At 43.0% G+C, this 15586-nt stretch overlaps 1 protein-coding gene across 14 annotated transcripts in view; it reads right to left on the reverse strand.

Moving 5' to 3' along the window:
- Nucleotides 1–15526, reverse strand: part of LOC106602553 (pericentriolar material 1 protein) — a 38113-nt gene extending 22587 nt beyond the window's left edge. For 5 of the 14 annotated variants that reach the window (XM_082974250.1, XM_082974248.1, XM_082974249.1 and 2 more), the window contains exons 1-8: nucleotides 15330–15525; nucleotides 12041–12164; nucleotides 10972–11223; nucleotides 4363–4686; nucleotides 3527–3697; nucleotides 2687–2806; nucleotides 2068–2248; nucleotides 1823–1932 (exon numbers count right to left, since the gene is read on the reverse strand). In XM_082974250.1, the coding sequence (XP_082830376.1) occupies nucleotides 1823–1932; nucleotides 2068–2248; nucleotides 2687–2806; nucleotides 3527–3697; nucleotides 4363–4686; nucleotides 10972–11223; nucleotides 12041–12145 (1263 nt within the window). In that variant the 5' untranslated portion in view covers nucleotides 12146–12164; nucleotides 15330–15525. The other 9 variants (XM_082974244.1, XM_082974246.1, XM_082974245.1 and 6 more) reach the window with 5 other exon arrangements.
- Nucleotides 15527–15586: the final 60 nt, after the last annotated feature.

Genomic DNA, 15586 nt, shown 5'->3' on the forward strand with positions numbered 1-15586 from the left:
TAAATAATCCAAAAACAAAGTGTTGGAGAAGAAAGTAAAAGTGCAATATGTGCCATGTAAAAAAGCTAACGTTTAAGTTCCTTGCTCAGAACATATGAAAGCTGGTGGTTCCTTTTAACATGAATCTTCAATATTCCCAGGTAAGAAGTTTTAGGTTAAGGTTTATTATAGGACTATTTCTCTATACCATTTGTATTTCATATACCTTTGACTATTGGATGTTCTTATAGGCACTATAGTATTGCCAGTGTAACAGTATAGCTTCCGTCCCTCTCCTCGCCCCTACCTGGGCTCGAACCAGGAACACATCGAAAACAGCCAGCCTCGAAGCAGCGTTACCCATCGCTCCACAAAAGCCGCGGCACTTGCAGAGCAAGGGGAACAACTAGTCTCAGAGCGAGTGACATTTGAAACGCTATTAGTGTGCACCCCGCAAACTAGCTAGTCATTTCACATCGGTTACACCAGCCTAATCTCGGGAGTTGATAGGCTTGAAGTCATAAACAGCTGCTGGCAAACGCACGAAAGTGCTGTTTGAATGAGTGCTTACGAGCGTGCTGCTGCCTACCACCGCTCAGTCAGACTGCTCTATCAAATCATAGACTTAATTATAACATAATAACACACAGAAATACGAGCCTTAGGTCATTAATATGGTCAAATCCGGAAACTATCATTTCGAAAATAAAACGTTTACTCTTTCAGTGAAATACGGAAACGTTCGGTATTTTATCTAACGGGTGGCATCCATAAGTGTAAATATTCCTGTTACATTGCACAACCTTCAATGTTATGTCATAATTACGTAAAATTCTGGCAAATTAGTTCGCAACGAGCCAGGCGGCCCAAACTGTTGCATTTACCCAGACTCTGCGTACAATGAATGCAAGAGAAGTGACACAACTTCCCTAGTTTAATATAGCCTGTTAACATGAATTTCTTTTAACTAAATATGCACGTTTAAAAAAATACACTTCTGTGTATTGATTTTAAGAAAGGCATTGATGTTTATGGTTAGGTACATTCGTGCAACGATTGTGCTTTTTCGCAAATGCGCTTTTGTTAAATCATCCCCCGTTTGGCGAAGTAGGCTGTCTTTGTTAGGAAGAAATAGTCTTCACAGTTTGCAACGAGCCAGGCGGCCCAAAATGCTGCATATACCCCGACTCTGTTGCACAGGACGCAAGAGAAGTGACACAATTTCCCTAGATAAAATAAATTCATGTTAGCAGGCAATATTAACTAAATATGCAGGTTTAAAAATATATACTTGTGTACTGATTTTAAGAATGTGCTTGTTAAATCACCCGTTTGGCAAAGTAGGCTAAGATTCAATGATAAATTAACAGGCACCGCATCGATTATATGCAACGCAGGACAAGCTAAATAAACTAGTAATATCATCAACCATGTGTAGTTAACTAGTGATTATGTTAAGATTGATTGTTTTATATAAGATAAGTTAAATGCTAGCTAGAAACTTACCTTGGCTCCTTGCTGCACTCGCATAACAGGTAGTCAGCCTGCCACGCAGTCTCCTCGTGGAGTGCAATGTAATCGGCCATGATCGGTGTCCAAAAATGCCGATCACCGATTGTTATGAAAACTTGAAATCGGCCTTAACTAAATCGGCCATTCCGATTAATCGGTCGACCTCCAGTAACAATACCTTGCTATTACCACGTCAGCCTGTGGCGTAAAGTGCTACCTTTTGATGTTTGCCAGGGTTGTACTCATTAGGCATCAGACAGAAGAAAACGCTAATACTTTTGGCTACGGTGTGCCCTAATTCATACGACCCGGTATTGTATGTTGCTGGTACCTGGGAGTCGTGCAGCTGGTTGTGGAAGCGCTGAATGAGGTCATTCAGCTCATCGTTCAGCTCCGAGGTGATGCTCAGCCCTGACACACTGCCTGTGGTCTCTGTCGGCACTGGAACACACACACACACCAAATGAAAAAGGTTACGGTGTGTGTGTGTGTAGCTACCTGCTCTGCATGTGCGCTGTGTGTCCAGTCAGTGTGTGCTCCTTTGCATACGCTCTCTCTATACGGCCCGTGTCTCACCGGTGTCAGCCATGGTGTGGGAGGCGTGCTGGGAACTGTGCTGCATGGTCAGTAGTGCTGCCTGGCGCCCCCGTAGAGCCCTGAGCTGCTCCTGCTGCTCCAGCATCTTCTTCAGGAGCTCGTGCTGCTTCCTCAAGTTCTCCAGCTCCTCCTTCTGTTCACTGCGGCCTGCAACACGGCCCTGTTGGAAGCAAACACACACACACACATTAGAAAAAACAAAACTGCTTGTGCGTCAGATGCTGACCACGCAGACTTCCTGGTGTTACACCGGCAATGGAAGGGGGATGGAGAGAAGGAGGGAGGGAAGGATGGAGAGGGGGAGGGAGAGCAAGGAATGACGAGAGGGAGGGATGGCGGGCAATAAGGTTAGCCTCGGTCTGCTTGGGTGACTACTTCTAGAAGCAACGTCTTACTATCTGGTAGAGATTGTGATGCATATCCCTAGTCAGCGTATCAGATGATCTCGTTTGTGACCAATCCAAACTCCTCTACTACAAAAACAAATAATAAATAATAGTAAAAAATAATAATAATAATAATAATAATAATAGTAAAAAATTAAAAAAAACTAGCTGGAGCAGGAGGGGCTGTCAGAATTAGAGGAAGGGCTACTCACGGTGGCATTGGAGGCGTCCGAGGAGCGCACCTCCATGTTGAGGGAGGCGCTCTCTGGCAATGAGCCTGAACCCACGGCCGAGTCCAGTGTTCCCGCCTCGTCCTCCTCGTTCTCCCTCGCCTACAGAAGAGGGGGGCGGTCAGGAAGATAGTAGGGACGGAATGCAAGCACGGGCTCCCTCTTTGGCCCGACCAATACTGACTGTGTAGTGGCTAGGGAAACCAGGTCTCCTCAAGCGTTTCCTTCCCTTTCAATGTAATACTTGAACAGTGGTTGGAGTGAGAAAAAGTTAGTATACAATAATGAAAATAGAAGGACTGGTGATAATTACTTACATAAATGCCAGAGGGGGGTAACCTATATAATATTGATAGCAAGATCAAATGACATGTGCCATCCAGCAGTTCAGAAGCAATGCGTGTCATGTCCTAGGTTTGTCTGCCAAATGGAACAAGATACACGACTGTCTTGGCATTAAAAAAATACATGACCAGGGTGCAGTGAAAAGTTACCAAACACAACAACTTGAACTATCAACAGCAATGTGAGAAAGAAGCAGTGGACTGCAGGCTTCTTTAACAGGCAAAAGCCCAAGAAGGCTACCGTAGTTTGTTTTTACTATCAATACCATAGAAAAAGTGAACTGAAAAAAAAATAAAAAATAAAAAGTGTATTTCGAAAGCAGCCCCTTTCATCCTTAAATGACAGAAGGATGGAAAGAGAGATGGACCAAAAGAGAAAAAAAATAGCGACAGATCAAGCCAAAGCGAGAGAAAGGAGAAAAACAAAGACATAGAGAGACAGTGAGAAAGCCGGGATAAGCCAACGTACTGTACTTACCAGCATCTTCTGCAGGAAGCGGAGGTAGGACCTCTCCTGCTCCTTGAGGTGGGCGATGAGGTGGGTGAGGCGCTCCACGTTGGCCGGGATGTCCTTCTTCTCCACCAGGTCATCCCTCATGGAGCTGGCCTTGCCGATGTACTCCCGGATCTGAACCAGCTTGCTCACCACCTGACAGGGACACCAGAGAGTGTGAGGGTGTGTGAGGGACAGGGTGTGTAGGAGATAGTGTGACAACAGAGAGAGAGCATGTGTGCGTGCAGGTCTGTGAGTGTAAATGATAGAGAGAGCGAGACAGAGAAATAGTGTGTGAGAGCGCAGATACCAGGCCACTCACTGCAGACTGAGCTAAACGAGGGCAGAACTCACTTGGGAACCTGCAGTGGTGGCATATTTTAAAATTGCCCTCAATACACACTGGTTTCATCGTCATCTTGCTCACCTAGGCTCCCATCCTTGTTCTACCATTTATTTTCTTACAGGAGCGAGAACACAGCACGCCATGTGATCGTTTGCAGACAGTACAGGAAGATCAGTTCAGTGCAAGCATACTTGAATGGTGAAAACGCTGTTTCAAGGTATGCTATTTATATAGATTTGTCCAAAATGGGTTACTGAGTAGGACAAATTTACCCACAACTAAACTACTTTTATCGTATGCATTGTCCTGTGTCTGTTCTATTTTAACTAAGTATTGAAACTACAAACTCCAATCATTTGCATTGTGCAATAAGTAGTTGATCAAACAAAACATATACTGTCTGTGTTTAGTCTAAAATACAAGTCCTAAAATGCCATACTCCTTCAGTAATCCCAAGTGCCTAGACGTTGCCTACCTGGCTACTGTCGATGCTGAGCTCTCCTCTCCCATCCTCCCTAGGGGGAAGGAGCCCTCTCTCGGCCCCTCTACCTAGCCTGGGGGTGTCATTGGTGGGCAGGGAGGGGGTGAACGCATCCCTGAGACCCAGGCCAGGGCTCTGCTTCTTGGCTGTGGCGGCAACGGAGGGGGTTGCGGGGGCCGAAGCTGAGGGCATCTCCCGGCTCTTGTTGGTGTTGACGTGCAGCGGCAGGAATTTGAAGGGCTTTTTGTTTTCCGCCGCCAGCTCTCGCTGGTTGTTGGCTGCTGTGACGCGGCCCTGGGAGTCACTGCCGACGCTCCTCTGGGAAAAAAAGAGAGCGAGGGGTGTGTCATAACCTGGCTTCCAGTCTATATTACAGTACTATGAAACAGAACAACGTAGCAGAACCTCTGCGATATATAAAGCTGGAAAGACTATTCACATTCCTAAAGACAAGAAAAGTGTGCGTTTTTAACAAGAACGGTACCCTTCCACAACATCTTTGGTGAACTTTACACTAAGGATGAACGATATTGTCAGTGAACATATCGGAATCAGCCAATATGAGCTAAAAATGCCAACATCGGTATCGGCCCGATGTCTAGTTTAACGCCGATGTCAAAGCTGACATGCATACCTATATAACGTAGGTACATGACAATGACGCCACGTCAAATTTTGCGCTACACGTGCAACACAGCATTCCTAACCTAGCCGTGTGGATCGAGCAGTCAACAAGTCGAGCAGTCATTTGAAAGAGTAAGAAAATTTAAGCGAGACAACTCAAAGGCAAAATCCATTAACGGTAAGATAATGGAATTCATTGCCCTTGACAATCAACAGTTCTCTGTTGTGGGTGAGGTTGGCTTTTGCTGACTGGTCGAGCACCCATACACAATACCAAGTGCGCTAGATATCAGATGTTGCCCTACCGGAGTTACACACTAATAGCGTCACTGCTATTAGCTTCACAACTGACATATGGACCTGCGATATCAGCCTCATGAGCATGCCGAGTCTGACATCACAATGGGTCGTTGAGGATTTCGTACTGAGGAAAGTCGTATTGCATGCTCATGAAAATGCTGGTTGTCATACCGCTGCTGCCATTTCAACGGCATGTGAGAACATGTTTGAAACATGAACACACTAGCTAGCTCCATTCGAACAACTGACTCGAGAAATAAGCTCATCAACTGCGCCTGCAGTAGACGTGATACCCTCCGTCATGGCTGTGAGAGCAAAATTGCAAGATTATGTTATAATACTTTTATTGCATCAAATGGTTGTTTTATTCGACAGAATAGAGTATTCTTAACTATTGTGTGTGTGTTCTGAGGATGGGCCTCTGGGAGATAACACTGACAGAGGAGATTTACGATGTATTTTGGTTGATAAAACCTAAAGAGCATTCCAGAGCATGAGTTAATGTTTTTGTTCTAGTTTGGAGTCGGAGGGCCAGAAACTGGTCTATACAATGAAAACTGTTGACACAGCAGATACCTATAATACATAGCAAACAGTAGCTTTCATACAAATCTTAACCTTGTGACCCATTCTATATTAGAGGTCGACCGATTTAAATCGGAATGGCCGATAAATTAGGGCCGATTTCAAGTTTTCATAACAATCGGTAACCGGTATTTTTGGCCACCGATTTGCCGTTTTTCTTCGTTTTTTTTAAACTAGGCAAGTCAGATTAAGAACACATTCTTATTTACAATGAGGGCCTAGGAACGGGGGTTAACTGACTTGTTCAGGGGGGACTCGGGGATTCGTTTTTGCAACCTTCTGGTTACTAGTCCAACGCTCTAACCACCTGCCATACATTGCACTCCACGAGGAGCCTGCATGACAGGCTGACTACCTGTTACGCGAGGGCAGCAAGAAGCCAAGGTAAGTTGCTAGCTAGCATTAAACATACCTTATAAAAAAAACTATCAATCTTAACATAATCACTAGTTAACTACACATGGTTGATGATATTACTAGTTTAACGTGTCCTGCGTTGCATATAATCGATGCGGTGCCTGTTAATTTCTCATCAAATCACAGCCTACTTCAACAAATGGTGATGATTTAACAAGCGTATTTGCGAAAAAAGCAGTCGTTGCACCAATGTACCTAACCATAAACATCAATGCCTTTCTTTAAAATCAATACACAAGTATATATTTTTTAAACCTGCATATTTAGTTAATATTGCCTGCTAACATGAAATTGTGTCACTGCTCTTGCGTTCATTGCCTGGCTCGTTGCAAACTAATTTGCCAGAATTTTACGTAATTATGACATACCATTGAAGGTTGTGCAATGTAACAGGAATATTTAGACTTAGGGATGCCACCCGTTAGATAAAATACGGACCGGTTCCGTATTTCACTGAAAAAAAAACATTTTGTTTTCGAGATGATAGTTTCCAGATTCGACCATATTAATGACCTACGGCTTGTATTTCTGTGTGTTTATTATATTATAATTAAGTCTATGATTTGTTAGAGCAGTCTGACTGAGCGGTGGTAGGCACCAGCAGGCTCGTAAGCATTCATTCAAACAGCACTTTCGTGCGTTTTGCCAGCAGCTCTTCGCAATGCATTGCACTGTTTATGACTTCAAGCCTGTCAACTCCCAAGATTACCGTAATTTCCGGACTATTAAGCGCACCTGAATATAAGCCGCACCCACTGAATTAAAAAAATATATATTATTTTGAACATAAATAAGCCGCACATGTCTATAAGCTGCAGGTGCCTACCGGTACATTGAAACAAATGAACTTTACACAGGCTTTAACGAAACACGGCTTGTAACAAAAATAAATAAAATTAGCAGTAAGTTTTAGTTGTCTTTTTGCACTGAGTCAATTCCTCACGCTGCTGTTTCCAATGTCTTATCATCGACTCATTAAGACCAAGCTCATGTGCAGCAGCTCTATTTCCTTTTCCAACAGCCAGATCAATCGCCTTCAACTTGAAAGCTGCATCATATGCATTTCTCCGTGTCTTTGCCATGATGAGGGTGACAAAATGACTACCGTAATCAGAATGATGGGAAGTTTGAGAGCGCTCGATTTAATCTAAACAGTAAACAAAAATAGTTCTTTGACCTTAACCCGTTCGGCAATTTCATTGGTCTAATGAAAGCTTCATGCCGCCAAAAAACTGAGCACGTCACAGAATGTGTTTTTTTGGAGAAAAAAAAATTGAAAGCGGGAAAAATCCATATATTAGCCGCGTCATTGTTTAAGCCGCGAGGTTCAAAGCCTGGGAAAAAAGTTGCGGCTTATAGTCCGGAATTTACGGTAGGCTGGTGTAACCGATGTGAAATGGCTAGCTAGTTAGCGGGTGCGCGCTAATAGCGTTTCAAACGTCACTCGCTCTGAGACTTGGAGTAGTTGTTCCCCTTGCTCTACATGGGTAACGCTGCTTCGAGGGTGGCTGTTGTCGATGTGTTCCTGGTTCAAGCCCAGGTAGGAGCGAGGAGAGGGACGGAAGCTATACTGTTACACTGGCAATACTAAAGTGCCTATAAGAACATCCAATAGTCAAAGGTATATGAAATACAAATCGTATAGAGAGAAATAGTCTTATAATTCCTATAATAACTACAACCTAAAACTTCTTACCTGGGAATATTGAAGATTCATGTTAAAAGGAACCACCAGCTTTCATATGTTCCCATGTTCTGAGCAAGGCACTTAAAACTCTAACATCAAGGCGGTGACCCGATCCTGTAGGTTCATGCTCTACAACATTCGCAGAGTACGACCCTGCCTCACACAGGAAGCGGCGCAGGTCCTAATCCAGGCACTTGTCATCTCCCGTCTGGATTACTGCAACTCGTTGTTGGCTGGGCTCCCTGCCTGTGCCATTAAACCCCTACAACTCATCCAGAACGCCGCAGCCCGTCTGGTGTTCAACCTTCCCAAGTTCTCTCACGTCACCCCGCTCCTCCGCTCTCTCCACTGGCTTCCAGTCGAAGCTCGCATCCGCTACAAGACCATGGTGCTTGCCTACGGAGCTGTGAGGGGAACGGCACCTCCGTACCTTCAGGCTCTGATCAGGCCCTACACCCAAACAAGGGCACTGCGTTCATCCACCTCTGGCCTGCTCGCCTCCCTACCTCTGAGGAAGCACAGTTCCCGCTCTGGCACCCCAATGGTGGAACAAGCTCCCTCACGACGCCAGGACAGCGGAGTCAATCACCACCTTCCGGAGACACCTGAAACCCCACCTCTTTAAGGAATACCTGGGATAGGATAAAGTAATCCTTCTAACCCCTCCGTAAAAGATTTAGATGCACTATTGTAAAGTGGTTGTTCCACTGGATATTATAAGGTGAATGCACCAATTTGTAAGTCGCTCTGGATAAGAGCGTCTGCTAAATGACTTAAATGTAATGTTAAATGTTAAAACGTTAGCTTTCTTACATGGCACATATTGCACTTTTACTTTCTTCTCCAACACTTTGTTTTTGCATTATTTAAACCAAATTGAACATGTTTCATTATTTATTTGAGGCTAAATTGATTTTATTTATGTATTATATTAAGTTAAAATAAGTGTTCATTCAGTATTGTTGTAATTGTCATTATTACAAATAAATAAAAAAAAATCAAAAAAATAAATCAGCATCGGCGTTGAAAAAATCATAATCGGTTGACCTCTATTCTATATATCTGTTGTTCGTCATGTATGGTTAAAAGGGGTGTGTCTTGGCTATAAAATAACCTTTGTACTTTTATCTCAGGGTTCTCAACGAATGATTTGACCGTGAATCGACGACCAGCCATCATTATCGTAGAGCACTCAATCAATTCACTTTATGTATGTGTGCGTTGTATTGAACTGCTCTATTATTAATAAGTGATTAAAGATTTAGTTTAAGTATAACTCCGACTTGTGTGATAAGTTTGTCTCATTTGATAGTAAAGAAGTGAACCACCAAATGGCATTGAAACGACTGCTCATAAAAACTGCCAACACAGGCTGTGAACAAGCGATTCGGTGGCATTCTCTCTTTACGGTGTCGCCGCCATGCTCGATGCTATGTACAAGGACCACTACTTCGATGCAGACAAGAAACAGGGTTTACGTGAAATGTTACATACACAACTGGACAAGATGGAAACGAACATGGTGACAGCGCGCACCGAGGAAGAGGCCACGGACAGACAGAGCTGAAACTTCACTGCTTGACATGCATGATGAAATCCTGGTTGAGAATGAAACAGCACAGCAAGTAAGTAAGTGAAAGAAATAGGTTTTGATTATGTTTTACTGGTAATGGGGACATACGTAAATGCCAACAAAATAACTTTTTGGTCAGTGTGGTGTGTGTAACCTTTATTTAACTAGGCAAGTCAGTTAAGAACAAATTCTTATTTACAATGAAGGCCTACCCCGGCCAAACCCGGACGATGCTGGGCCAATTGTGCGCTGCCCTATAGGACTCCCAACCACGGCCGGATGTTAACTATTATTTTTTATTTCACCTTTATTGAACCAGGTAGGCCAGTTGAAAACAAGTTCTCATTTACAACTGCGACCTGGCCAAGATAAAGCAAAGCAGTGCGACAAAAACAACAGAGTTACACATAAACAAACATACAGCCAATAACACAATAGAAAAAAAATCAATATACAGTGTGTGCAAATGTAGAAGAGAAGGGAGGTAGGCAATAAATAGGCCATAGAGGCAAAATAATTACAATTAAGCATTAACACTGGAGTGATAGATGTGCAAGTAGAGATACTGGGGTGCAAAAGAGCAAGAGGGTAAGCAATAATATGGGGATGAGGTAGTTGGGTGTGCTATGTACAGATTCACTGTGTACAGGTACAGTGATCGGTAAGCTGCCCTGACAGCTGATGCTCAAAGTTAGTGAGGGAAATGTAAGTCTCCAGCTTCAGTGACTTTTGCAATTCGTTCCAGTCATTGGCAGCAGAGAACTGGAAGGAAAGGCGGCCAAAGTAAGTGTTGGCTTTGGGGATGACCAGTGAAATATACCTGCTGGATGTGATACAGCCTGGATTTGAACCAGGGACTGTAGTGATGCCTCTTGCACTGAGATGCAGTGCCTTAGACCGCTGTGTCCGTGATAACTATTTAACTATACTAGAATGCTTAAAATGCCACTAAAATTTTAAATATCGGTTGGGCTGCAAAATCAATTTCCAAGTTGCATAGAAATCCCAGTTGGAAGATTCCTGGATTTCCGGCTTATTCCCTTCTGATTCCAGGAGTTTCCAACCAGGATTTCTGGAAAACCTGGGAATTGAGAAAGTTACCGGAATTTTGCAACCCTAGTTATCGGTCAGGTAGCCTAGTGGTTAGAGCGATGGGCCAGTAAATAAGAATTTGTTCTTAACTGACTTGCCTAGTTAAATAAAGGTTACATTTTTTTTATTATCAGTTTTGTTTTTTTTGGCAAGGAAAATATTGGATATCGGTATCGGCCAAAAATGTAATATCGGTGGATCACTACTTTACACATTTCTGGATTAACTATGACCCCCCCCCCATACACCAACCCCCAACAAATCACAGATGAATCCGCCAAGAAGAAATGCATAGTTCAGAAAACGCTAGGGAAAATCCTCTCACCTCATCGAGGTCAGTGAAGTTGATCCTCTGCCGGAGACGTTCCAGCTCAGCCTGATCGGGCACCGACATCTGGGTGGTGTACTTGACGTGGGGGAAGGAATGAGGGGTGTTTGTCCTTCTCCGCCCCGTGCCAGGTGTGGACTCCGGGGAGATGTCATTGGTCAGCCGGCTCTCTGCCACGCCGCCGGCTGAGAATTTCTTCCTGTTCTTCTCCGTTGAGCGGTTGGCCTTCTTCTGCTGAATGCCCCAGTCCTGAGGGGGGACAGGAAGCTCAAAAGGGGTGTAGGGTGAAGTCATCCCTAAACACTGATCTTGGGTCAGTTTTGCATTTCCTCCCCACAAATGGTTCAGGTTAGGATTGAGGGAGGGGGAAGCTGATCCTTGACATTTACCTAGGGGGAAACTTCACCCTGGAGTTTAAAAGGACAGAAGCTCATATCCACATATACATGTGTTTTATGTAATACCATGTACTACACATCATGGTTACCCAAAGAGGACACACTACAATAAACTTGTAATACACTATTTCAAATCCATGTCTTGCTTCGGTCAGCATTGTAGGTAGATTGAAAGACTCTAGAGCTAGTCAGTGAGGGGGATTAATCCTTACTAAAGCTATAGATACCACAGTATGAGTCATAATACCCATAAAACCTAGCGGACAAACAGGGAAATAGTTCCAATTGTTTTTGCACATACATTTTTTTCCCATAAGGGTTTTTAGAAACACGTCAAATAAGGACTGTGTTTCGTGTAGATGAATGGTGGGAAAATGATTGGAACCATTTCCCTGTTTGACCTCTAGGCTTTATGGGTATTATGACACCTCCACTGTGGGGCGATATATCCACAAACTTATGCAATCACAAAGATTTGTTACTTTCGCAAATCTCCAGTTAGGATTTAGCTTTTTAGTGTCCGTTCTCAATGGTCCCAAATGCCACCTTATTCAGCAGTACCCTACGTTTGACCAGGACCCATAGGGCTCTGGTCAAAAGTAGTGTACTACATCGGGAATAGGGTTCCATTTGGGACACAACCATTGTCCCCCTCGTCTCCTCTGTACCATGTTGTTGAGCCTGTCCTCCAGGCTGCTGCCGTTGGTAACGGTCCAGTTGTGCAGCTCCTGCTCGTCTGCACAGTCGTCAAAGGGAGAGCCCCCTGTCGCCATGTCCTCCTCCGCTCCGCACCTGTTGGGTCGTTGACATGAATCGTCAGTCAACACTCTAGAACGGCTTTGGACTGGAGACTCTTTCATACTGGCATACTGTAAACAACTAATTTACACACTCACCAGGTTTTCCGTTAGCCGGTAATTGTTGGCTTTAGGACAATAAAAAAAATGAAGCCGATAAAATTGTTGCCAGCCAAATTGACCAGGAGAAAGAAAAAATAAATCCTCCCAGTGCAAAAATAATGCTTTATATTAATTGATGGAAATACATTTCACATTCATGCTTATCGTCTATTAGGTTATTTTGTTAAATTTAGTGGAAATAAAATTGGGGACTGCTGTGCAGAAATATCAGCTCACAGATTACTTTACTAAACTTTCTAGAGCAGTGGTCACCAACCAACCGGCCAATCACGATCGACCTCCAATGCACTCTGTCCACAGGAGTAACAACATGAATGTGTGTATAAAAATAAAATTGAGACTGGCTTGAATAAGCTAAGTAGCCAATAGGCAGAGGATAGCATCATTTCTGATTCTCTGTAATAATGGTATGACAATAATGCATTTTATTTTGTAAAGTCGTTTCTTGCATCAAACAGCATTTTCAGTCACCTTGTCTGAAGGACAAGTTGATAAAGAGGTTATTGTCAAGCCCTGCATGTTTTTTTCCCCAAAAGTCTCATGGAATCCTACATTGAACACCACACATTGTTGCTACTGTAGGCTGAGAGAGAACAGCTATTTCCATGTTAAAATGTTATGGGACGCATTTCTTCATTGTTTTTGATGCTAGGCCACTCTGGCAGGACCGACATAATGATCAAATAGCCACAGTTGCCTACATACATGGCCACTGTTAAAACTAACTTACAGCAGATACAACCTCAGTGCTCAGAGTAACAGTGCGTTGGAAGTTGCACAAAATTTACACAACTTTCAAAATTTGTTCTCAGCAGACCTGAAATTTGCTCAGTGACGAAGAAAAACGAGGGAACATTGGTTGTAATGTATCATTTCTTACCTGCGCACAGAGCCTATTTTGAGCAGAATATCGCTTGTCAGACAGCGCTGGAGCTGCAGCAGCTCCTCAGCTCGTTGTTGCTGGAGTAAAACATGTACTACAGTAAGACCAGTCATTGGGCAACAATTCTAACGCAGTCACCTGTTCAAAACGGTGTTGATGGCCACAATTAAATATATCTAATATTTTTATTTCTCAACCGGCAATTGCAACACGCATCCCATTAAATACAAAGGTAACGGTAGGCATGCTATCAGCACGTCACCCACCACTTGGCAATGTGAGATGGCGGCAGTATGCATTTTGAAAACATACATAATTGTCTGAAACCTGAACGTTTTCATTCATATTATGTGGCATGTCTTATCTTGCTACAAAGCAGCCTAGGAAAAATCTGACCATAGAAACGTGGATACTTCCTCATACACCCTTTAAACCAACATCTCTCCTGTTGGTTTTCATATCAAATCCCAGTTATATTAGCAACCTAAGTTTCTAACAGAGATTGTCATCTCTGTCACATATAGAACCGCTGGCATCAGGGTCGCTGTTTGTAATGGTGTTGTTTTCCCACAAATTGCATTTTGGCACATTTTTTTTAATAATGCTTTAGTGTCTGCTTCATTACATGAGTTGGGTGTTCTGTTAAGATGGATACCATAATCAAAATGTTTGTCATTCTGAGCACCGTGAGTGGACGTCCTAATGGGTTATACACACAATGCATAACATTATAGCCCAGGAACATTTCTCAAATTGACAGCAAATTAAAATATTTCAGGTCACGTTGTCTGGGACACATTTTCCAAAAGGAAAACCTGACACACACACACACACACAAGTCAAAATAAACAAGGAAAACAATATACAGAGGTGTTTCTCCAAAGTAGTTATTACACCGTTATGACATTAACAGAGTGCATGACTCTAGAAGCGTTTGTTGCGTTCAGAAACAGCCTCCGGCCAGAAACTGTGCCTTGTTCGGGACATGTTCCTGCAACTAAGCAACAGTCAACATTCACAGACCTTTCCCTTATGACAAGTATTAAAGTAAACTAAACCATAACATGTGAAGCATAACGTTAATAAATAATCCAAAACACCATAGCTAGTTTGCTACAAAACAGTGTGACTTATTTATGACATAATAATAAACAATAATAATAAACATTACCGATTTCAATAACGTTACCTTACCTATCGATTACGTAACGTTACCTGTGCGGTGTATTCAGTCACCCACTATTAATTGGTTGGTTTGCTTTTGGAGAGGTAGAAGATTGAGTAAGGATTTCTTGCTGACTAACAGTAGTTTGCTAACTTTACGACAAAAGGAACTGTTTAGTCTAGATGGATTAGCGTTAAACCTCTGCGTTGTAGACCGCTAGAATTCCCGGTAAAGTTTACGAAATTCCCTCCACTTCAGTGAGTTTGCAGGAGCCAACTGTCACTAGCAACAACTAACAACTAGCCCCCCCTCTGAGAACTTCTAACGTAAGACAAATCGATGCGGCGTATTCATCATTTGGGATACCAATGTAGCTATGCAATTCTAAACTAGTTTACATTTGGCTTTGTCACTGTTTGGCAACGTGAAGTTGAACGCCATGGTAACACTTGAGCCCCCCCACCTTCCCCGCGAAAACTGGGGGTGAAATTCCGATAATTGAAAATACGTTGAAGGCTAACTAACGTTAAATTGTTGCATTCACTGCCCTTGGAAAGTTTGAACAATTGATGTTCAAAGCAAAATTAGGAGGGGAAAGTACTGTCACTTGCTAGTAAGAATTACAGTTAGCTACGAATACCTTACAATACCTTGCTGGCACTTGCGTAGGTAACGGCATGTTGCTAGTAGCTAACGTGACCTATCTAGGTAACTTAGCTAGCTGGCCAACTAAAAACAAACAAGATTTCACGGCCTGACAAGATAGCTAGCTACCTAGTTAGTTGTTGTTGGCTATAACAGTTTCAAAATGAGTACACGTAGCTGGTTAAATACATGTCTACTCGAAAATACAGCACCAACCTAGTTTTGTTTTGGGTAATGGGGTAGCTAACTTGCTAGCGAGCTGCGTGATGATGCTAAGTTAGCTAGCTGGTGGTGAACTAGCCACTTGCCTTGGCTAATAAAAGTAGTGGAAAGAAATGAATTACCTCAGTGAGTTTTTGAGAAATTATCGTAACACGTTATGGTCAACGGCTCATTCTAAGAGCCATGAGAAGGCAGGTTTCTCAATAAATACAAATAAGTCGTTTCGGTGTTGTTGATGAATTCCCTCAGTCAATGTACGCTTATCGGCCCAGTGTCAGCCATTATATTCCCTGTTCAAGGAGGCGGAGTGATATAAAATAGTAGTGCTACTTGCACAAGAGAACCTCATTCTCAATACTGTTATGTTTTTCCTCAAATG

The sequence above is a fragment of the Salmo salar genome, chromosome 04, assembly GCF_965601325.2.
Source record: "Salmo salar chromosome 04, fSalSal1, whole genome shotgun sequence".
Lineage (NCBI taxonomy): Eukaryota > Metazoa > Chordata > Actinopteri > Salmoniformes > Salmonidae > Salmo > Salmo salar.